General features: G+C 50.6%; 3 protein-coding genes across 7 annotated transcripts in view; 2 read left to right on the top strand and 1 right to left on the bottom strand.

Annotated features, from left to right (window-relative positions):
- ACTMAP (actin maturation protease) overlaps positions 1-21,839 on the top strand; it is a 345,587-nt gene that overhangs the window by 27,524 nt on the left and 296,224 nt on the right. The gene's annotated exons all lie outside the window — the stretch shown is intronic.
- On the top strand, positions 8-7,976 carry EXOSC5 (exosome component 5). Its single transcript, XM_061173046.1, has 6 exons — positions 8-218; positions 3,653-3,766; positions 4,499-4,620; positions 5,636-5,776; positions 6,765-6,854; positions 7,574-7,976. The coding sequence occupies exons 1-6, from the start codon at positions 71-73 to the stop codon at positions 7,664-7,666; spliced, it is 708 nt and encodes a 235-aa protein (XP_061029029.1). The 5' UTR covers positions 8-70; the 3' UTR covers positions 7,667-7,976.
- On the bottom strand, positions 10,168-14,413 carry TMEM91 (transmembrane protein 91). Of its 5 annotated transcripts, none has more exons than XM_061173001.1 (4): positions 14,232-14,413; positions 12,985-13,243; positions 11,032-11,181; positions 10,168-10,351 (listed from the first exon to the last, which is right to left on the bottom strand). In XM_061173001.1, exons 1-4 carry the CDS (start codon positions 14,242-14,244, stop codon positions 10,258-10,260), a joined length of 516 nt encoding a protein of 171 aa, XP_061028984.1. In that variant the 5' UTR covers positions 14,245-14,413; the 3' UTR covers positions 10,168-10,257. The 5 variants fall into 5 exon arrangements, with proteins under 5 accessions (XP_061028984.1, XP_061028981.1, XP_061028985.1 ...); XM_061172998.1 differs by having other exon boundaries at positions 10,268-10,498; positions 13,005-13,243; XM_061173002.1 differs by having other exon boundaries at positions 10,268-10,351; positions 13,005-13,243.

Raw genomic sequence — 21,839 nt, 5'->3', positions numbered from 1 at the left:
CGCAGTCTGTACGCGAGCGGGCGCTTCTGAGCGGAAGCGACAATCCCGGCTGCACGTGGGCTCCGGAGCGATGGAGGGGACGATGCAGACTGAGACTAAGATCCGCGCTGAGTCTGGAATAGAGTCTGGCTCTCGGGGCCCCAGTTGTAGCCTCCGGCACTTTGCCTGCGAACAGAATTTGTTGTCCCGGCCCGATGGCTCGGCCTCTTTCCTGCAAGGTAGGAACTCACCCAGGTCGTATTCGTTTCAGGGCGCGGTTACAGTGTACTGTGTTAGCTGGTAAATATTCCTCCTGGACTGGTGCAGTTCTTGCCGGGGTGGATACTACTGCATACGTCAGTAGACATATACCTCTCCCTCCAGACTATCCGGGAGAAGATATTTCCACTTTGGTAAGTACTCAGAATGAGAGAGGGGCAGACTTCCTCTTAAAAACGAATACTCCAGAATAGGGGAAATCTCCTTACCCGGGTGTCTCCCTTGACTAGGTTCCTCCCCCGCCTGCCACACACGCATCCTGCGTCCATACATCCCAGGGTGAGGCAAACCCGTTTGTTCGCATAAATACCCAGTAGAGTGGCAAATCACCACTAGCGGTTTAATTACTCCCTGGACCAGTGGCAGATCTTCTACCGAAGTAGATACTTATCAGATTGAGGGTGATGTCCCCAGCCCCACCCCCACCCATTGGGTAAATATCCCTTTGACTGGGATACACAACTCTTCCTATATCCCTAAGATTGGGGCAGGTCTTACCTATTAGGTAAATATCCCCTTCCCCTAGCTAAATAATTCTCAGACTAGACTCACCTCCCTGACCCCGGGAAATATTCCTCTGGAGACAGGCCTAAAGATCACCCCCATAAATGCTTCAGACCCTGCCTTAGGGCATTATCTCAGACCCAGGTACAGAACCTGCTTTCATTCATTCCTTCATTGAACACATGTATTTTTGCTAACACTGAGAATACATGGATAAAACATTTTTTTAAATCCCTGCCCTAATGGAGTTTACATTCTTGTCAAAGAGACAAACAAAAGATAACTAAGTAAAATATATAGTAATATTCTGTGGAGAAAAATATAGTAGGGAAGAGGACTAGGGTGTGCCAGAGAGGGTTGCAGTCTTAATTAGAATGGTAAGGAAAGGCCTCACTGAGATGGTACCTTTTGAATAAAAACCTAAAGGTAAGGGAGCAAACCCTAAAGGGATCAAGAGGAAAGCTTACCAAGCATTGGGAACCACAGGGGTAAAAGCCCTGAGGCCAAAACTTGCCTGGTGAGGAATAGTCAGGGGACAAGTGTGGCTGCACCAGAGACAGGAGGCGGGAGGGAGGTAAGGAGGCTTGCCCGTCATATAAGGCCTAGTGATTGAGAATGGAGCTGTGTGACATGATCTGAATATATATTAACAGAATCTGTCTGGCTGCACTGTTGAGGTTAGAGGGGGAAAGGGGGAGGCGAGGGTGGCTCAGACCAGAGTGGAAGCAGTGCAGGTGGTGAGATTCTGAAGGTAAAACCGACAGATTTTGCAGATGGTTTGGTTTGGGAATATGAAAAAAAGAGTCAGGGATAACGCGAAAGTTTTTTTCCCAGATCAGCTGTGCTGGGAGAAGATGGGTTCAGTTTGGAACATTAAATTTACAATGCCTAGTAGACATGCCTGTGGCAATGTGGACTGGGCAGTAGGACATACAAGTCTGGAATTTGGAATCCTTCGGCTATAAATGGTATTTCAAGCTACCGATTGGCAAATGGTATTTCAAGCTACCGATTGGATGGAATCTCCAAGAAAATTAGTATAGATGGAGAAGAGAGGCGGTCCCAGGACTAAGCCCTGGGTCTTCTAGCTTGTGCAGAGCTAGGAAGAGACACTGAGAAGGAGCAGCTAGTAAGGTAGGAGGAAAACCAAGAGAGGGCGGTGACCTGGAGCCCAGAGAAGAACGTGTTTGAGCTGTAAGGGCCAACCAGCTGCATTGGTCCTCCTGAGAGGCTGCATCACGTGAGGATGGGCTAGACCTGTGGGTTGACAACTTGGACGTATGTCATTGGTGGCGCAGTCAAGAACTGTTCTGGTGGAGGGATGGGGTCAAGGAGGAAAAGAAAGAGTCAGTGAGTGGAGACAGCTCTATAGAAGCTTTGCTGTAAGAGGATCAGATAAATGGGGCAGGGGTTAGATGGGTGTGGGGTCCAGAGGGGAGGGACTCTTGTGCTCACGTGAACCACAGACAGCTCATCTGGAGTAACAGGAAGGAAGGCCCCAGTATGGATCTAGTTCTACTTGGATAATTTCCCCCTTCGGGTACATTCTCCTAGAGCCAAGAGAATCCCCCCCCCCTTGTGTGGCAGCTCCTCCTCCCCAACCCCAGGGGAAAAAAAGGCCTCTACCCAGGACCTCCCCAAGGCTTAGCTCTCTTGCTAAATGCAGATGCCTGGAGTTTCTTAGAGCTTAAGAAATACTGAGCCCCTTTTGTGTTCTAAAACCCCAAAGCCCAGGACCCTGGAGCAGGGTCCTTTGCAGACCTTCAAAAGTGTGTCCCACATGCTTGTGGCCTCAGAATCTCTGATGAGGTTAAGAATGCAAAGCCTCAGAACCTACGCACTCCAACTGAGGCTGGCCCTCTACATTTTTGAATTAATTGCTGTGGTGATTCTGATTGCAGGCCAGTGTTTGGAAGCTTTGTTGAAGCTCCGTTTCTTCCCACTGCAGGTTGCAGGCCCAGCCACACAGTAGAATGGCCTGTGGAGCTCTGAGGCTGCTGGTGCCTGAGCCCCAACCCCCAGCAATGGAATTAGGCTCTCTGGGGGAGGGACCTGGGCATCAGTATCTTTTAAAGCTACGCAGTGAGTCCATTGTGCAGCCAGGGTTGAGAACCACTGCGTCATTAGTGGTTGTTTTTAACTGGAATAAAGTAGAAGATATCAGAGTATATCAAAGCAATAACGGTAAGACTTGTTTTTGAGGCTTTTGTTCCATTTACATGCACACAGATTTGGGTGAGTTTTAGGTCCTGCTCTATTTCTTATTGGGAGTTAGGGTCAGAAAAGTTTGCAAGCTGCTGTTGTGGTCCAGTCTCCTCATTCTGCAGATGGTGGAACTAAGGTCCAGAGAAGAGAGCAAAATCAGCTGAGGTTACAGAGCCAGGAGGAAATAAGCAGGTGTCAGGACCCACCCCCGGATATTTATCTCTTTCTCAGATGTCCTGACTGCTGCAGAGTTTGGGGATGTGAGCCTGAGGGAAGAGAGCTGGGCTAAGGGAAGCTTTGGATGGAGAAGTTGGGACCAGCAGCAGTAAGAGGGAGAAAGTTTAGCTCTCAGGAAGAACTTCCCATTAAAGTTTATAATAATAGCTAAAGTCTTTTGGGCACTCAGCCCTTACAGGCAGAGTCCTAAGTGGTTTTCTTTTTATCTCATGTAATCCTCACAGCTGTGAGGGAGGTACTGTAGTTGTCCCCATTTTACAGATGAGGAAGTGGAGGCAGAGAAATGAATCAAGTGCTCAAAGAATCACTACCAACAAATGGTGGGCCACAGTGAGGGTGATGTGGGCAACCCTGGCCACCTGGCTCAGGGCCCACAATGTTAAGTGCCAGGCGTTGGGCCCCAGAGGCAGGGAAGATTTGGGTGAGGCCTCCCATGCTGTCTCCCCAGGGGATACCTCCGTCCTGGCAGGCGTGTACGGGCCAGCAGAAGTGAAAGTCAGCAAAGAGATCTTCAACAAGGCCACACTGGAGGTGACCCTGAGGCCGAAGATCGGTCTGCCTGGTAATTGGGCCTCTCACCTCGTGTCTCCCTCACTGCTTTTCCTGGTCTCCACTCTCCCCTCCCTCCTCTCATCACCCCTCAGCTATTTCTTTCTTTTCTTTATTTATTTATTTTGGCTGTGCTGGGTCTTAGTTGCAGCATACGGGCTCTTAGTTGCGGCATGCATGCGGGAACTAGTTCCCCGACCAGGGATCGAACCTGGGCCCCCTGCATTGGGTGCGCGGAATCTTACCCACTGGACCACCAGGGAAGTCCCCTGCCCTCAGCTATTTCTGTCTCTTTCTCCAACTCTCTGCTTCTGAGTCTCTGTTTCTGTCACTTTTCTCTCTTTTTCCCTCTCTCCATCTTCACTTTCCCCTCCTCTTTCCTGGCTCCATCTCTCCTCCTTTCCATTAACCTGTTTTTCCACTCTTTTACTCTGTCCCCCTCACTCCCCAGGGCTGGGCCCACTGGGATGGGGGTGGACAGCAGCACTGGACATGGGAGCTCAGAGGTTCTCCTCCCCGGGAGGCTCCCTTGGTGGGTGCTGGAAGTGGCAGGGGTCGGGTGGGTGGCAGTCAGGCCCTGCCTCCTTCCCACTGGGACTCCTCTGTCATCCATTCAGGGTCTTCCAGTAACCCGGACTGGGACTGCAGGCCCTTTTCCAGAGGGTTTGGGTGGGGCATATGGAGGAAGGTGAGCCAGATGGAAGGGAAGAGCCTGACAACCCCACCCCACCCCTGATTTCCCCAGGCGTAGCGGAGAAGAGCCGGGAGCGGCTGATCAGAAACACGTGTGAAGCAGTGGTGCTGGGAGCTCTGCACCCCCGCACCTCCATAACCGTGGTGCTGCAGGTCGTCAGCGATGCTGGCTCTGTATCCTTTCCCCCAGGCCACCTCCTCCAGGAAGTCCTCCAGAATCCAAAGCCTGTGCCAGTGACCTCAACTCTGACCCAGAGCTTGGATTTGAGGCTCAACACCGGGGGAGCCCTGAGCAGGTAGAACCTTAGGTTCAGCAGCTCAGCCTTGAAAGATCGCTGTGGTTTGGTTGCAAAAGGTAGAGGCCAAGGACCAGAAACGGGCATTTCTAGACGGCTTTGCAGGTGCATGGCCTTGCGTTGGGCAGGCACTTCACAGATGAGGGAAAAGGAGGACTATTGTGAACCCATTTCACAGAGGGGAGGCAATGGAGGGTCAGTGGCAGAGGTGGGACTGACTGATTGTGAAGCTGGGCCCTGGGGAGAAAAGACTTGAGGAAACTGAGGTGGGGCCAGCTGTCTGACTCAGGCCTGTGCTCACCTTGCACTGTGCCAGGGCCACACCTCTCCCCTGGACTGTGGACTCCCTGAGGACACCGACCCCTCCCTCTGTCACCCTGCCCGTCTATCGCCTGGTAGCACTGCATGCTCTAGATACCCCAGCTCCAGGCCTGGCTCTGCCACTGCCTACTTGTGTGATCTTGGAAGGCTTCTGCCCTCTGTTTCCCTGAAGGTGCGTATCTGTTGAATATCATTATGATCCCTGCTTGAGGCTCAGAGGGGATACGTGACTTGCACAAGGTCACACAGCTTAGAGGTGGCAAATTCAGGTCTGGAACCCAAGGATACTTGATCCCAGAACTACTCTACCTTTCTGTGATCAATTAGTGATGTCTGCTGCAGGCACTGGCAGGGTGAATGGAGGCATGGATATGTTCTGCTGACCAGCCCTCCAGTAGAAACTCTTAACCTGGGAATTCCCTGGCGGTCCAGTGGTTAGGACTCGGCTCTCTCACTGCTGAGGGCCTGGGTTCAATCCCTGGTTGGGGAAATAAGATCCCACAAGCTTCACAGCACGGCCAAAAAAAAGGAAGAAAAAAAAGAAACTCTTAACCACTGCCTGTGGCACTCAGCTCCTGGCCTGTTGCCTGAATGCCGCCTGCATGGCACTGGTGGACGCAGGTGTGCCCATGCGGGCCCTCTTCTGTGGGGTCACCTGTGCTCTGGACTCTGATGGGACCCTCCTGCTGGACCCCACAGCCAAGCAAGAAAAGGTAGGTATGAAGGGTAGGGTGGTAAAAGGCCTTGGGCAGACACTCTTCCTCTCCTCCTCTAGGCCTCACTTCTCCAAAACAGTTGGCTTGTACCACCTCAGTCTCAGCTGGCAAGCTCTGCCCTGTTCATCTGGGCAAGTGCTAGAAACCCAGCTCTAACCGCTGAAGCAAAAAGGGAATTGATTTTAAGAGGTTCAAAAACAATAGCAAAGGAGGAAAGAGTTTTTTCTTCACTGGCTCAAGGTCACAGTGTGCTAGGGTTCTGGTTATTCCCAGTTACCTGCCAAGGACTGTAACAGTCACCTCCAGTCGGGAAAGCAGGAGCCCCTTGGGGGATTGCAGACAGAGAGAATTTAATGCAGGGAACTAGTTATAACCATATTGGAAGAGCTGAAGGAGCAGAAGGGAGGAAGAGAGGACACCCAGAGATTAGAAGCCGGAAGCCAGCTCCTGCTCTGTGCTGGTGGAGACACTGGTACAGTCAGATCTAGATGCACAGAGATGGTCTGGCTTTGCCCTGGCTGCTGAAGTCCAGAACCCACCCCATCTCCATGCCTCCTGTGGCAGGTGATAGACCCCAAACTCCTGCTGCAGTGAGGACCAGGATGCTCTCTCCTCCCTCCTGGTCTCCCACCAGATTCCTGGTAGAACCTAACTGGCAAGGGAATCTGGGAAATATAGTTTGCTGGCTTCCAGCCCCAGGGGTACAGAGCACTGCAGGGAGATGGGAGGCACCGGGGAGTGACCGGCACTGGGGCTGCTGCCCCTGTGGCGCAGGATACTGTGCTCTGAAGCCCCTGTCAGAACCATGTGGTGGAATTTGGCATGGGGAGCGATTACTCAAGGAAGCAGGAAGGGGTGGTATGTAGACCAAAAAAAAAAAAAAAATAGATACGTGAGTGAAAAGCAAGCCCCCTCTTTGGGACCAGCTGAGATTGTGTCTGAGGAGAGAGTCCCAGGTCCCCCACCTTGTACCCCTCATCCCTAGGAGGCCCGGGCAGTCCTGACCTTTGCACTTGACAGCGTGGAACGGAAGCTGCTGATGTCCACCACCAAGGGGCTCTACTCTGATGCTGAGGTACCAGTGTGCAATTGGGGGTGAATGCCAGATCCTTCCCACCCACCTGACATGAGGTCCTGTCCCAATCCTAAGAAGCTTAAGGAGGGCCCCTTCCTTGCATCCCTTCTGTAAATAGGAGTTTTCAAACTTTGTAGCCATAGAAACCTTTGTGGGAATTTTAAAGGGAAGACCAATTTATGAGAAGAGGGGCACAAGTTGAAATCAAGAGATGGGGGCACCTGGAGGCCTCCCAGCTTCCAGCTCAGAGCTGTGCACCCCGGAACTCGGGGTGTCTGAAAAACAGAGTTTGGCACCTGTTGGGCCAAATGGTCTCCAAGAATATTTCCCACCTGGCCCTCCTGTGAATCCAGGTATACATGGCAGTAAAGATTTGGGGTCTCAGGTTCCATGGCTTTTAAGACTATTTGGAGTCACAGGGCCTGTGGCTCTAAAATTCCAATCTGGCCCCGGAGCTCAACAAGGTTGGGGTCACGTCCAGGGGTCAGGATGCCTGATGCCATTGGTCTGAGGGCCTGGAGCTGCTGGAACCTGACCCCTGAGGCCTTCCCCTTAAAGGAGCCCATGAAGTGGGGAAGAAGGAAATGCACAGGGAGTAATCCCCGCTCCACCTGCCTCCCCTTGGGGGGCGGGGCTCCCGGTGAACGGGGAGGTGGGGCCCGTCAGGCCGTGTGGGTGCAGGCCTGGGCCCGCAGCACTGAGCCCCTCTCCCTTCCCAGCTCCAGCAGTGCCTGGCCGCAGCCCAGGCTGCTTCCCAGCACGTCTTCCGCTTCTACCGGGAATCTCTGCAGAGGCGTTACTCCAAGAGCTGAGGCACGCCGGGGCAAGCTGCCCCTCCCACCACCTCCAGCGTCAAATAAACTGGTAGCCCAGCCCTGCTGAGAAAGTGGCTATAGCCAGCCCCTGGGCCCAGGGGGCACAGACCCCACCCCACCCCAGGAAAACACTAGTAGGATGGTGCATTTATTGACTGAATCTACTCATTTTAACAGCCCGGTGAAGTGGGACTGCTGTTAGAGTGTGCAGGCCCTGCTGGGTGCTGAGGCCTCAGCAGTGAATGAGGCTCACGTCCCAGGTTCGAGGAGCAGTGAAGTGATGGACAAATAAAATTGGTGTTTTTTGGATGGTGGATGCTATTTAAAAACAAACAGGGAAGACGGGTTTAGGTGAGTCGGGGAGAGGGCAGATTTAATACATCAGTCGGGGACACCTCCGTGGAGAGGGGAACATCTGAGGGAAGCCCAGGAGGAGGCCAGGGACGAACTCAGGGACTCATGGACATGTGGGGGGAGGACCCCCTGGCAGAGACGGGCAGAGGTTCAAGGACCAGCAAGGTGGCCAGTGTGGCTGGAGCAGAGTGACTAAGGGGAGAGTAAGGAGATGGTCGGGGAGGCAGTGGGCTTTGTGGGCTTCGGAGGGGAATCTGGCTCTGAATGCTGCTTTTACCCACCCGACAACCCTGTGAGGTGTGGCTGTTGTTACAGTCTCTGTTTTAAGGTAAGGAAACAAGGGACTTCCCTGGTGGCGCAGTGGTTACGAATCCGCCTGCCAATGCAGGGGACACGGGTCCGAGCCCTGGTCCGGGAAGATCCCACATGCCAAGGAGCACATAAGCCCGTGCACCACAACTACTGAACCTGTGCTCTAGAGCCCTCGAGCCACAACAACTGAGCCCACGTGCCACAGCTGCTGAGCCCACGCGCCTAGAGCCCGTGCTCCACAACAAGAGTAGCCCCCACTCGCCGCAACTAGAGAGAGCCTGCGTGCAGTAACGAAGACCCAACGCAGCCAAAAAAATAAATAAAATTCAAGAAAGAATAAGGTAAGGGAACAAGCTCAGAAGCCAGTTAACTGCCAGAGGTCACCAGCTAGTTACGTGGTGGAGCACAGGTCCCACTCAAGACTCCAGACCCAGGGACTTCCCTGGCCGTCCAGCAGTTAAGACTCCACGCGTCCACTGCAGGGGGCACGGCTTCGATCCCTAGTTGGGGATCCCGCGTGCCACTTGGTGCGGCCAAAAAAAAAGTCCAGACCCAGAGCCCTCACTATGCAGACAAACACCGGAGGTGCCAGCGCATTCTGGACCTCGGGTCCCTGTCTGTGAAAGGAAGTGACCGAGGCCTGTTGGTTCTCTGTCAGGGGTGATAGCAACCCCCTAAGGGGCTTTTGGAAATGGGTGTATTTTCAGTTCTGATTTGACTGATCCCCACCCTCACATTCAGGGAGCAGGAGCCAAGATCCCGCTAGCATCCAGCAAGGAATAACGTTCCCACAGGTGGGCCACATGGCTGCCAGATCCTGTCTGCCACTTATGTTTAGGGGTTTATGGTGAAAATGACACGTCTGGGGGCCCTCTGCTGCACACTTCACATGCTTAAACTGGCCCACACGGTGCCAATTGCCCCTTTGAGCAGGTGTCATTTTCATCCCCAGTAAACAAGAAGGAAATGCATAAATAGCTTGAAATTACACCCGTGAAGATGCGCAGGAGAGCACAAACAGGGAATAGTGTTTTCTTCTAGCAAGATTAAATGGCATTAAGTGGAATGAAAAAACTAAACCACTTTCACTTCATTACTTGGTAATATCAGGCTCCATTTAATGTACCTCTGATAAGCTCAGAACAGGGCTGTTTTGCCTGCCAGAGTGCCAGCACTTTGAGGCCTGAAGGTCCCATCCCTCCCAATCTCAGGGTATGTGATGGGGCTGCCTCCTAGCCCGGGTGGGCCACTGAGAGGGTGCCTGGGGAAGAGGACCTTTGGGGTACCAGAGCAGCCTGCTCCATTCTCCTCCCCCACGAGGCGGAGCCTGTGCAGTGAAGCCAAGAGATGGGGAGACCAGACTTATCTGAGGCCCTCAATCCAGTTCTCCCTCAGCTTTCTTCCCCTTTGTTGTGTAAGGCAGTCTGAGTTGGATTTCTGCCACTTGCTGTCGAAGGAGCTCCGGGGGAGGCTGCTGTTTACACTGTATGACTCATTTAGTCTTCAGAACTGTTCCAGGTGTGGGAGAAACTAGTCCCATTTTGCAGATGAGGAAAAGTGAGGCTCAGAACGTACGTGGGCAGAGGTTACACAGTGAACTTGGAGGAGGAAGGCCTTGGAACCTGGCTTTCTCTAATTCTCTACCTATCACCCACGTTGTGAAGAGAATATTCTGCAATTTGGAAGCCCTCCGAGCTTCCTCGGATTCCCTCTTCTCTGGCTCTGAGGTGTCCGGGAGCACCCCGGGGGGCAGCCTGTCACTCTGGCCCGTCCCTTCCGCCTTCCCACACACACAGACAGACACAGGTTTGGCGGCAGGAGTGTCTGGTGTTTAATCGCTCTTTGCGGCCTCCAGGAAGAGGGGTGGTGGGGGAGAACCGACTCACTCCCCGTTTCTGGATGCTGCCGCCGCCGCCGCCGCCTCATCCACGTGGATTCTCCACTCCGACCGCGGACGCGCTGGGCGGCCGGCCTCTGGGTTCACAGTGGGGACCGCAGGGGCAACTAGGGCGGGTCCTGGGAGGCGAGGTAGGCGGCCAGGGTCACCAGGGCGGCCGCGTATGTGCACACGCCCAGCCCGACGGCCAGGACCCCCAGCAGGAAGGCGCGGCGGGAGGCGGCCCCTGCCCCCTGGACGTCCCCCTCGGCCCAAGCCTTGTTGGTCTGTGGAGGCGGTGCAGCGGTGACTCAGGTATCCCCTCATCCCACCCTACTTCCCGCAGCCCGACCCCTTCCCCACCCAACACACCCATGTATTCATTCATATGTTCCAAAAACATAGGGAGCAGCTACTGTGGGTCAGGCACAGTTGGGCACTGGGGCTACTGGGTGACTAATAAAAATATACATATATTACTATATGCCACAGTTCTAACTCGCTGAGCCTCACGATGACCCTGAGGCAGGAATTATTCATTCCCATTTTACAGATGAGGAAAATGAGGCACCGGGAGTTTAACCGGCTTGCCCACAACCTTACCAGAGGGTGGCAGGCCTAGGATTGGAGCTCAGGTTCTTAACCACCACTCTGGGCTGCCCTCTGTGAAAAATGCCTCATTTTACCCCTGAATGTTTCTATGTAAATCCTTTTCTCCATCACTTTTTTTTCCCCCAAGCATGCCTCTTTTTTTCTTTTCTTCTGAATGCATTTTTCTCTTCTATATCCAACCCCCTCCCAGCTCCACCCACAGACTGACCTTCTGGGCCAGGCAGAAGGCGGCAATGCCCACAGGCCAGAAACAGCACAGCATGGAGAAGACAGCCAAGCCGAGGTGGTCGTGGGGTAGGAGTGGGGAGAGAAGGCTGCCCCCATCCCAGTCCGAGTCACTGTCACTGGATGACACATCCTATGGGCAGGAGACAGCCTAAGTGGTCATCTCCACCCATCTTCCTTGCCCCACTGCTCCACTCCCCATGCCCCCAAAGACACCAAGAGAGAAAAATGTTCCAAGAGGTAGGCTCTTGACTTGCCCACATCCTGGATCCCTCTGACGGGAAGCTCTGAACCCTGTCTCCAGAGAAAAGCCTCACCCACACTCAAAAGCTTTGAGTTCAATTTCAAGGAGTTCACAGGTCCACTCATGGATACTACAGCTGCTTATAAGCTCTGAGTTAAAAACCGCTGAAGTGGAGACAGAAACCAATGGGGACTGGACCCTGCAAAAAGATGGCGATTAGGGGAGCCAGCTCTGGTGGCCTAAATTACTAGGACAAACCTGCCTGCTGAAACTACAGGTTCTAGGTTAAAAATATATATTTTTTAATCTTGCATCAAATAGCTCACAAGACTTTAAGGAGTTACTGTAAAGCCAAAACTAAAGTGAAAATCAAGGTTAATTTAACAGAGAGGTCAAATGAACAGAGAAGGCCCCTTCTGCCCTGCAGGCATTTACCAATCCCATTTACCAATCCCTGAATGAAAAATTAACCTTTCATTCAGACCTTGAACTAGATTAAAAATGATCTTTAACTGGTAGTACCCCCAGACAGCTGACAAAAGCAAACCAAATCCTCTCCTGAGGAAGGTACTTTCATTCTAGGCCTCAAAACAATTTTTCAAATACAATGACCAGCATGCAGTCAAAGATAACCAGGCACACAGGAACCGTGGAGGAGAACTAGCAGAAATAATAAGGCCCTCAAAGTCTTCAAATAATGGGATTATTTGACACAAACTATGTCAAAGCGAAGCTTACTGCCACAGTGTGGCTGACTGTGTTTCCAAAAATGGCCACACCCATCTGACTGATAATCTTCTCATCAGGGGTGAGGTCTATGTCCACTTTCCTTGAGTCTGGGCAGGTTATGATTCATTTGTAATTGATAGAATGTGGTGGAAGTAATGCAACACGACTTGCAAGCATAAGTCAGAAAAGGTGAGGCAGCTTCTGCTTTGCTGAAACACTCCTGCTGGAGGTTGGAGGCACATAAGGAGTCTGGCTGCCCTGAAGCCGCCATGCTGTAAGCCCAAACCAGCCCACATGGGGAGACTCCTGCAGAAGCCCTGAGACTACATTAAGAGAGAGAGAGTCAACCAGACCCCAGCTGCTTCAGACCCTGACTGTTCTACCTCTAGCCACTGGCTGACCGCAACCTCATGAAAGACCCTGAGGCAGAACCACCCAAGTCCTTCCCAAGTTCCCAACCCATGGAAACCATGAGCCATGATAATGATTGTTGTTGTTTTAAGCTACTAAGCTTTGGGGGTGATTTCTTATATGGCAATAGCAACTGGAAAACCATGTTTAGCAGATAAAAGACATGCTTGACAATATGCATAAGGAATAAGAAATTATAAAAAATGACATTAATTGGAAAAAAAGAGAGAGAGAGAACAGAGGCACAGAGATGCATCGGCTTTGGAAAGAGATAGACTGATAGAGAACAGGGGGGTCAGAAATCAGAGGGAAGACAAACAGAGCCAAAGGGAACAAAGATGAGAGATGAATCTGGAGAGAAAAAGGTAAAGAAGCCAGCGGGATGGAGAACAGGAAAAACCACACCTGGAAACCCAGGAAGGCCACACGCAATTGCGAAGTGAGACTCCAGGCCAGCAGCTGGCAGCTGGAGTTGGCCAGCAGCCTGCCGGATGTTGGCCACAGCTGGATTCACCTCCAGCCCCCTCCCCCAGCTCCCACTAAGGAGCCTACCTTAGTGGTCCTGCTCCTACCTCAAGGTCGGGGAGCCCTGGCTCCCCCAGTACAGCGCTCACAGAAGGAAGAGATGGTGGCAGGAACTGCCAACCCCTCAGTGATTCTGAAAAGGCTGTCTCTCGAAAGGGAGGCCCTGGCTCAGGCTCGCCAGGCTTCTGGACAGGGGGCTCACCGCCTACACCCACCAGCAGAGGCTGTTGGAGCTCTGGAAGACTGGGGTTGTCCATGGCTGGGGAGAGGCTCCCAGAGGGGCTTCCTGGGGGTAGGGGAAAGAAAAAGACAAGTTGTAAAACTCTCACTTTTATCCTTCCCCTGACTCCTGGCTTTGGAGAGACTCCAGGCAGAGACTAGGTAGCTGAACCATCCTCAGACCCATTTTACAGATAGTAAAACCGAGGCCCAGAGAGTAACAGAGGTTGGTCTAAGTTGTGAAGAGAACTCAGGACTCTGGACATTCAGTTCCAGGCTTCCCTCTCCTCAGGCAAAAACCACACACCTGTTGCACATTTATTCCAAACCATGCCTTACACACTTACTTGGCCCATGAACTACACACCCATCCTGGGTTGACACTCTCATCCCTCTCCCCCACACCCATCCCCAATGATGCTTAGTTCACACACCACCTGTGCCCCCAAGCCTGCACACTCTCAATACCCAAGTCCCCTGCCACACATACCCATCCAGGCAAGCCCAATCCCCACCTCCACCTGTGTACATTCACGTCCCAAGGGACTGTTTGCATACTTGCCCCAAACAACACGAGCTCCCAACGGTCTTACACACTCACCCCAAATAACTCCTTGCACATTCATCCTAATCCCCCCAGCATCAGATTCTCCCCAGGTGCACATATATGCACAGGCTTCCCACACATGCAGGCTGGACACTCTCCCCCGTCCCCATCACTTCCCTTGCACATGTGCCCAAACACCCAGGGCCACACACCCCTCTCTTTCTCTACCATATCCATGGCCCACACCCACCCGCTCCGCTGACACCTCCTGTTTTACCAGAATCCACCTTTGCACACTTCCCCCATAACACCACCAACCCACCACACAACTCAACCACGGAGACTATTCTTCTCGCCCTCACAATCCCCCTGGGGTGGGTCCCCAAGTCTCCCGCCCTCAGTCCAAACCTAGCTTGAGCCGATTTCCTGGCCAAGGTTTTGCCTCCCTGTCCCCAGCGCCAGGACCCGGGAGAAGAGCGGTGCCCCCCCAGCTGCGCCCCTCACTCACCGCCCACGGCCATAGGCCGGGACCTCCTGGGCTCTCCGCACCGACACCCTCCCCGATCCTGCCGCTCAGGTGGGGGAACTCAGTGAGCCCCGCGCTCCTAGGGCTCTGGGCCTGGGGGCGCGGGGTCTGAGAGCTCCGCTGCGCGCCCCTCTCAGCGCCCCGGGCCCGCGGCGAGGGCGGGGGTGGGGGCGGGGCGGTGGGCTCCCGGGCTCCGCCCTCAGAGGAGGCCGCGGGGAGGGGGGCGGGGGGAGGATGGGGCCTTGAAGGCCGACGTCAGAGCCCGGCGCTGGCCCTTGCCACTCCGGGTGCGGAGGAGCCGGCGGAGGTCTCCGAGGTCGGCGGGCCCTGACATCCCGAACCCAGACCCAAACGCTGCAGGACGGAGGACGGGGCGCCCCGATTCTCCAGAGCCTTCCTGGCTTGTCCCTGCTTCCACCCCACTGCCCTCCCCCCTCCCCAACAGTAAAAACAGCAACCCCGGCTAACTGCGGGCACGGTTCTTAGTGCTTTACATATATACGTACACGTTTATTCCCGAGAACGACCTAAGAGGCACTATCATTGATTGTCCTGTCGTGCCCAGGAGGAAACGGGCGCAGAGAGTTAGAACTTGACTAAAAGCGTGCCGCCGGGTCACTGAGTGAAGACTACGCCCGGCGCGGGGGTTAGATACCCTACGTTCATCAACGCACGGACTCCTCTCAGTAGCTCTATTTCTATCCCTATTAGGCAGTTAAGGAAACTGAGGCTCAGAGATGTGTGCTCACTTGGCCAAGGTAAACAACTGGTACTAGGACCGACCCGAAGATTGTAACCCAGGGCTGTATTTCTTGCCGGCCCAAGTGGAGGGGAGAAAGCAGAGGCAGAGCGTGCGGCGGGGGCTTCCAGGGAAAGGGGCGGTGCTGGGAGTGGGCCAGGGATGGCGTGCTGCCTAGCAGGTGGTACAGGTGGTGGGACCCACACAGACCTGAGTTCCTTTCCAGGCTCTTCAAAGCACTCGTTGTGTGACCTCTGGATAATGGCATCACCTCTCTGAATCCCAATTTCTTCATCTGTGAAATAGGGTAAATACCCCCTGCCTCTTAGATGTGATAACATATATAAAGCACTTAGATTAGGTGCCATAACAAATGTCCAACATTTGCCCCAAACTAGGCACTCTGAACGTGTTTGATGGTGTTTAGGAATATAATTATTTACATCCGTCTTCATCAGTCTAATTAAGGGACTCTTCTCGCCCAGCAGTCCTCCACCTCCTTCAGGGAGGCCACCCAGCTTGCACTGGCTTCTCTTTCTCGGAAGCCCTCCATCTCACCAGTCCCAGACAGCCAAACTGGAGGATTCCCTTCCTGATGTGGGGCAGGCCAGCATTCCCTCGCTCCAGGGCTCTGGGGCTCCGTGCCAAGAGTCCAGATGCTGGAGCTGGTACAGGCCCCACTCCTGGGGAGAACAGACGGTGTCTGGAAGTGACCTTGGCTCAGCCAGAGTTTCTGGCAGACAACAGGCAGGGAGACCCACAGGAGCATAGATGAGAAGGAGAGGGGGCAGAACTGTTTTATGGGGAGAGACACCCTTGTTACTCTGTATCTCCTTAACCTCGCTCTTATCACTATGAAACATATTACATATTTCTGCTGGTTTGAATCCTCCCACCAGTGCCAGCTCCAGCTCGGCTGGGATTTGATCTCTTTTGTTTACTGCTGTGCCTCAGAGCCTAGAACAGTGCCTGACCCCAAGCAGGACTTTGATACATATTTGTGGGGTGAGGGCATGAATTCTCAGCAGCCTCAGTTTTTTGTTTTTTTTTTAAACTTATTCTACATTAAGTGTTTTTTTGTTTGTTTGTTTGTTTTTAATTAATTAATTTATTTATTTATTTATCTATGGCTGTGTTGGGTCTTCGTTTCTGTGCGAGGGCTTTCTCTAGTTGTGGCAAGCGGGGGCCACTCTTCATCGCAGTGCACGGGCCTCTCACTATCGCGGCCTCTCTTGTTGCAGAGCACAGGCTCCAGACGCGCAGGCTCAGTAATTGTGGCTCACGGGCACAGTTGCTCCGTGGCATGTGGGATCTTCCCAGACCAGGGCTCGAACCCGTGTCCCCTGCATTGGCAGGCAGATTCTCAACCACTGCGCCACCAGGGAAGCCCCAGCCTCAGTGTTTTACCAAATCCCTGAGCAGTATGGGTCCCTTTCGACCCCCCTAGGCCACCATAGAGATTTATTCATTTCCAGTAGATCTCTCTGGCCACCATCAGCCTCGTACAGTCTCCCCACCCCTTCCAGGATGTCACTGGAGGCCCAGGCCTCTTGGGGTTTGTGATGGTCCTGGAATATTAAACACAAAATTCCAGCCAGGATCATCAACAGAAGCCTAAACCACTGAGTGAAAGTTTGATGAGGAACAGGATATTTATTTAGTCTCAAAGTATCCTCCCACAGATTACTTATTAATTACAAAGGGAAAAAAATAGTATTAACGGACAACACCAGCAGACATCACCTAAAACCAGGTGATAGAAGTTAACATCACCAGTATCGGGACAAATGAACATCGTGTGCCTCCTGATATGCACTGAAAAGGACACAACATCATTTCTGTGATGTTTTTCTGCCAAAAATGCATCATCCTAATTGAATCATGAGAAAACATGGGACAAAGCCCAACTGAGGGACACTCTATAAAGTACTTGGTCTGTACACTTTAAAAATGTCAGTGTCATGAAAACTTAAACAATAACAAAAATTTAAAAGCTGGCAGCCAGTTCTAGATTAAAAGTGACTAAAGAAACATGACAACTAAACAAAGTGTGATCCCGGATGGAAAGCAGATGGTGACAAGGTATGTTATTGGGACAATGGGAGAAATTTGAACATAAACTATAAATTAGATGATAGTTTTCTATCAATCTTAAACTGATACTTGGGGAAATGTTAAATTGGTATTATGGTTATATAGGAGAATCCCCTTGTTCTTAGGAAAATTTTACTAATATAATATTATGAATTATATTTACGAATATAATATATTTGCACATGTGTGTATGTGTGTGTGTGTGTGTGTGTGTGTGTGTGTGTATGCAGAAAAGCAAGCAAAAGAATTGAACAAAACTTCACAGAAAGAGGAAATCCAAGGGAGAGATGAACATTTAAAAAGTTACTCAACTAATCATCAGGGAAATGCAAATTAAAATCACAGTGCGATACCGATATACACCCACCAGAATGGCTAAATGAAAGAAGACACCACCAGGAAGTGTTGGTGAGGATATAGAGTGGGGAAACTCTCATACACTGCTGGTGGGCATCCAAATTGGTCCAACCACTAGGAAAACTGTTGGGCAGTTTCTACTATAGCTGAACGTATCCTATGACCCAGCAATTCCAGTCCAATCAGATATGAACATATGTCCACCAAAAAACAAATTCCCATCAACAGATGGATAAAGTGTAGCATCTTCACACAGAGGAAACTATATAGCAATGAGAATGAAAGAGCTACAGCCACATGCAATAGCATGGGATGAATTTCACAAACAAAGCACAGACCAAAGACAGCAGACACAAAACAATGCATATCGCGAGATTTCATTTATATAAAGTATGAAAACAGGCAAAATTAATCCATATTGTTAGAAGTCCAGTTAGTGGTTTCCTTTGGGGGCATCCTGGAAGAGGCATGAAGGGCGTCCTGGTGGGGCTGGTCATGTTCTTTTCATGAGCTGAGTTCTGGTTACCAGGTGTGTTCAGTTTATGAAATTTAATTCAGCTGTTCACTTATGATTTGTGCACTTTTCTGTACACTTCAAAACATTTATTTTTGAAAAAGAGCAAGTTAGATCTAAAGATATGGATAACTTTCCAAAATGTATCACTGAGCGAAAAATGCAAGATGTGGGAATTCCCTGGTGGTCCAGTGGTTAGGACTCAGTGCTTTCACTGCGGATGGCCTGGGTTCAATCCCTGTCAGGGAACTAAGATCCCACAAGCTGCGCAGCGCCGCCAAAAAAAAAAAAAAAAAAGCAAGATGTAAAAGAGTATGAACAGTCACCCTGTTAAGCAGTACAGCACTTCCTCAAAAAATTAAAAATAGAATTATCATATGACTCAGCCATTCCACTTCTGGGTGTATACCCAAAAGAATTGAAATCAGGGTCTTTTTTTAAAAAATAAATTTAATAAATTTTTAAAATAAATTTATTTATTTTATTTATTTATTTTTGGCTGTGTTGGGTCTTCGTTGCTGTGTGCAGGCTTTCTCTAGTTGTGGTGAGGGGGGGGTTACTCTTCATTGCAGTGTGCGTGCTTCTCACTGTGGTGGCTTCTCTTGTTGCGGAGCATGGGCTCTAGGCGCACAGGCTTCAGTAGTTGTGGCATGCAGGTCCAGTAGTTGTGGCATGCAGGTCCAGTAGTTGTGGCACGCGGGCTTCAGTAGTTGTGGCATGCGGGCTCTAGAATGCAGGCTCAGTAGTTGTGGTGCACGGGCTTAGTTACTCTGCAGCATGTGGGATCTTCCCAGACCAGGGATCAAACCCATGTCCCCTGCACTGGCAGGGGGATTCTTAACCACTGTGCCACCAGGGAAGTCCTGAAAGCAGGGTCTTGAAGAGATATGTGTACACCCATGTTCATAGCAGCGTTATTCACAATAGCCAAAAGGTGGAAGCAACCCAACTGTACATCGACAGATGAATGGATAAAGCAAATGGGGTGTATATATAAAATGGGATATTATTTAGCCTTAAAAAGGAAGGAAATTCTTTGATGACCATTTTGTAATGTACAGAAATACTGAATCATTATGTTGTGCACCTGGAACTAACATGGTGTTGTAGGTCAATTATACTTCAAAATAAATAAATAAATAAATAATTGCCATATAATTAAAAAAAAAAAAAAAAGAAGGAAATTCTGACATGCACTACAGCATGGATGATCCTTGAGGACATTATGCTAAATTATTCTAAATGAAATAAGCCAGTAATAAAAGGACAAATAATGATTCTACTCAGATGGGGCACCTAGAGTAGTCAAATTCATAGAAATAGAAAGTAAATAGGTGGTTTCCAGGGGCTAGAGGAAGGGAGGGATGGGGAGTTTTTGTTTAATGGGTACAGAGTTTCAGTTGTGCAAGATGAAAGGAGTTCTAGAGATTGGTTGCACAATTATGTGAAGTACTTAATGCCACTGAACTGTACACGTAAAGATGGTTAAAATGGTAAATTTTATGTTATGTGTATTTTATCACAATTTTAAAAACTTTAAGAATAAAAAGTACAGGAACTTCCCTGGTTGTGCAGTGGTTAAGAATCCGCCTGCCAATGCAGGGGACATGGGTTCCAGCCCTGGTCTGGGAAGATGCCACATGCCGCGGAGCAACTAAGCCCGTGCGCCACAACTACTGAACCTGCGCTCTAGAGCCTGTGAGCCACAACTACTGAAGCCCGCGAGTCTAGAGCCCGTGCTCGGCAACAAGAGAAGCCACCACAATGAGAGGCCCGCGCACCGCAGTGAAGAGTAGCCCCCACTCGCCGCAACTAGAGAAAGCCCGCGCGCAGCAACGAAGACCCAACACAGCCAAAAATAAATAATTAAGATAAATAAATTTTTAAAAAAAGAATAAAAGATACATAAATATTCAGTGTGCTTCTCGTAAAAAAAAAAAGTAAAATATGCCATTTCAGTAACAACAACATAAACAATAAAAACCATCAATAATAACAAACGTTTATAATGCTTCTTATGTGCCAGGCACTGCCCTAATTTCATTAGGCATTTGTATTCATTATTATTGCTGCATAACAAATTATCCCCCAAAACTTAGTGGCTTAAAACAACAAACAGGGACTTCCCGGGTGGCGCAGTGGTTAAGAATCCTCCTGTCAATGCAGGGGACACGGTTTCGAGCCCTAGTCCAGGAAGATCCCACATGCCGCGGAGTGACTAAGCCTGTGTGCCACAACTACTGAGCCTGCGCTCTAGAGCCCGCGAGCCACAGCTACTGAAGCCTGCGCGCCCTAGAGCCCGTGCTCCACAACAGGAGAAGCCACCCCTCGCCGCAACTAGAGAAAGCCCGCGCGCAGCAACGAAGACCCGACACAGCCAAAAATAATAAATAAATAAACAAACATTTACCATCAGACAGTTTCTGTTGGTCAGGAATCTGTTGATGGCTTACCTGGCTGGTTCTCGCTCAGGGTGTCATGAAGCTACAATCAGCATGTTGGCCAGGTGCAACAATCACTGGAAGATTTGATGTGGCTGAAAGACGTCCTTCCAAGATGTCCTTCCAGCACTTCACATGGTGCTGGTTTGTTGGCACGGGGCCTCGGTTGTTCTCCATTTGGGTCTCTCTGCTGCCTGCTTCACTGCTGTCACAAATGGTGGCTGGTCTCTCTCAAAGTGAGCCATTCAATAGAGAGATGGATGAGGAAGCCTCAATGCCTTTTATGGCTTAGTCTAAGAAGTCACACAGCAACACTTCTACCATATTCTGCTGGTTAGAAGCAAGTTACAAAGTGCAGCCTATACTCAAGAGGAGGGAAATTAGGCTCCACCTAGTGAAAGAAGGAGTGTCAAAGAATCTGTGGACATATTTTAAAACAGCTTCATACATTCATTAAATCCTGACAATAATCTAACAAGGTGGGTACCATCACTCATTCTCACGTTACAGATGAGGAAACTAAGGTACAGAGAGGCTAAAGGTCACACAGAAGAGCCAGAGCTAAGACTTAAATCCAGGTAGTTGAACTGGGAAGCATTTTCTTAATCACTAATGTCAACCAGTGGGAAAGAAACAAACTGATGAAAAAAATATTTAAGAAGGAGCATTGTATGAGACTTTTGTTTGTTTTTTGGCCATGCCACGTGGTATGCGGGATCTTAGTTCCCCAACCAGGGATCGAACCTATGCCCGCTGAAGTGGAAGCGCGGAGTCTTATCCACTAGACCGCCAAGGAAGTCCCACGTACGGGACTTTGATGACTGGTTGGACGTGATAAGTGATGGAGTTGAGGATGACACCCATAACCTCCATATTCCTTTGATACTGGGAGATGTGTATCCAAGAGAGGCAGGACAGCAGGAAGTTAAGAACATAAGGTGTGGGGACGGAGTGAGACAGAACTATAATCAATTTGGGTTTTTTTAAAATAAATTTATTTATTTTTTATTTATTTTATTTTTGGCTGCGTTGGGTCTTCGTTGCTGCGCGCGGGCTTTCTCTAGTTGCTGCGAGCAGGGGCTACTCTTCGTTGCGGCGCACCGGCTTCTCATCGCGGTAGCTTCTCTTGTTGCTGAGCTCAGGTTCTAGGCACGCACGGGCTTCAGTAGTTGTGGCTCAAGGGCTCTAGAGCGCAGGCTCAGTGGTTGTGGTGCAGGAGCTTAGTTGCTCCGTGGCATGTGGGATATTCCTGGACCAGGGCTTGAACCCGTGTCCCCTGCAGGCGGATTCTTAACCACTGCGCCACCAGGGAAGCCCATCAATTTGGTTTAAGGCAAACGATTTTGCCCTAATTTCTTCATCTTAAATAAGGCTGATAATTACCTACCCTGTGGGATATCTGTGAGGATTAAAGGAAATCATGCATGCAAAACAATCAGTTTACA

The sequence above is a fragment of the Eubalaena glacialis genome, chromosome 18 (assembly GCF_028564815.1).
Source record: "Eubalaena glacialis isolate mEubGla1 chromosome 18, mEubGla1.1.hap2.+ XY, whole genome shotgun sequence".
In the NCBI taxonomy this organism is placed as follows: domain Eukaryota; kingdom Metazoa; phylum Chordata; class Mammalia; order Artiodactyla; family Balaenidae; genus Eubalaena; species Eubalaena glacialis.
Note: the sequence above shows the minus strand (reverse complement) of the source record. Positions and strands in the feature narration are given on the sequence as shown.

Coding starts and splice junctions, on each gene's coding strand:
- EXOSC5 (XM_061173046.1), top strand. CDS start 71: ATGGAGGGGACGATGCAGACTGAGACTAAGATCCGCGCTGAGTCTGGA. Junction 219..3,652: donor CTCGGCCTCTTTCCTGCAAG/GTAGGAACTCAC, acceptor CTGTCTCCCCAG/GGGATACCTCCGTCCTGGCA. Junction 4,621..5,635: donor TCGTCAGCGATGCTGGCTCT/GTATCCTTTCCC, acceptor TGTGGCACTCAG/CTCCTGGCCTGTTGCCTGAA.
- TMEM91 (XM_061172998.1), bottom strand. Junction 11,182..13,004: donor CAGGGCTCCCCGACCTTGAG/GTAGGAGCAGGA, acceptor TCCTGCCCATAG/GATGTGTCATCCAGTGACAG. Junction 10,499..11,031: donor CCTTCTGCCTGGCCCAGAAG/GTCAGTCTGTGG, acceptor CCGCCTCCACAG/ACCAACAAGGCTTGGGCCGA.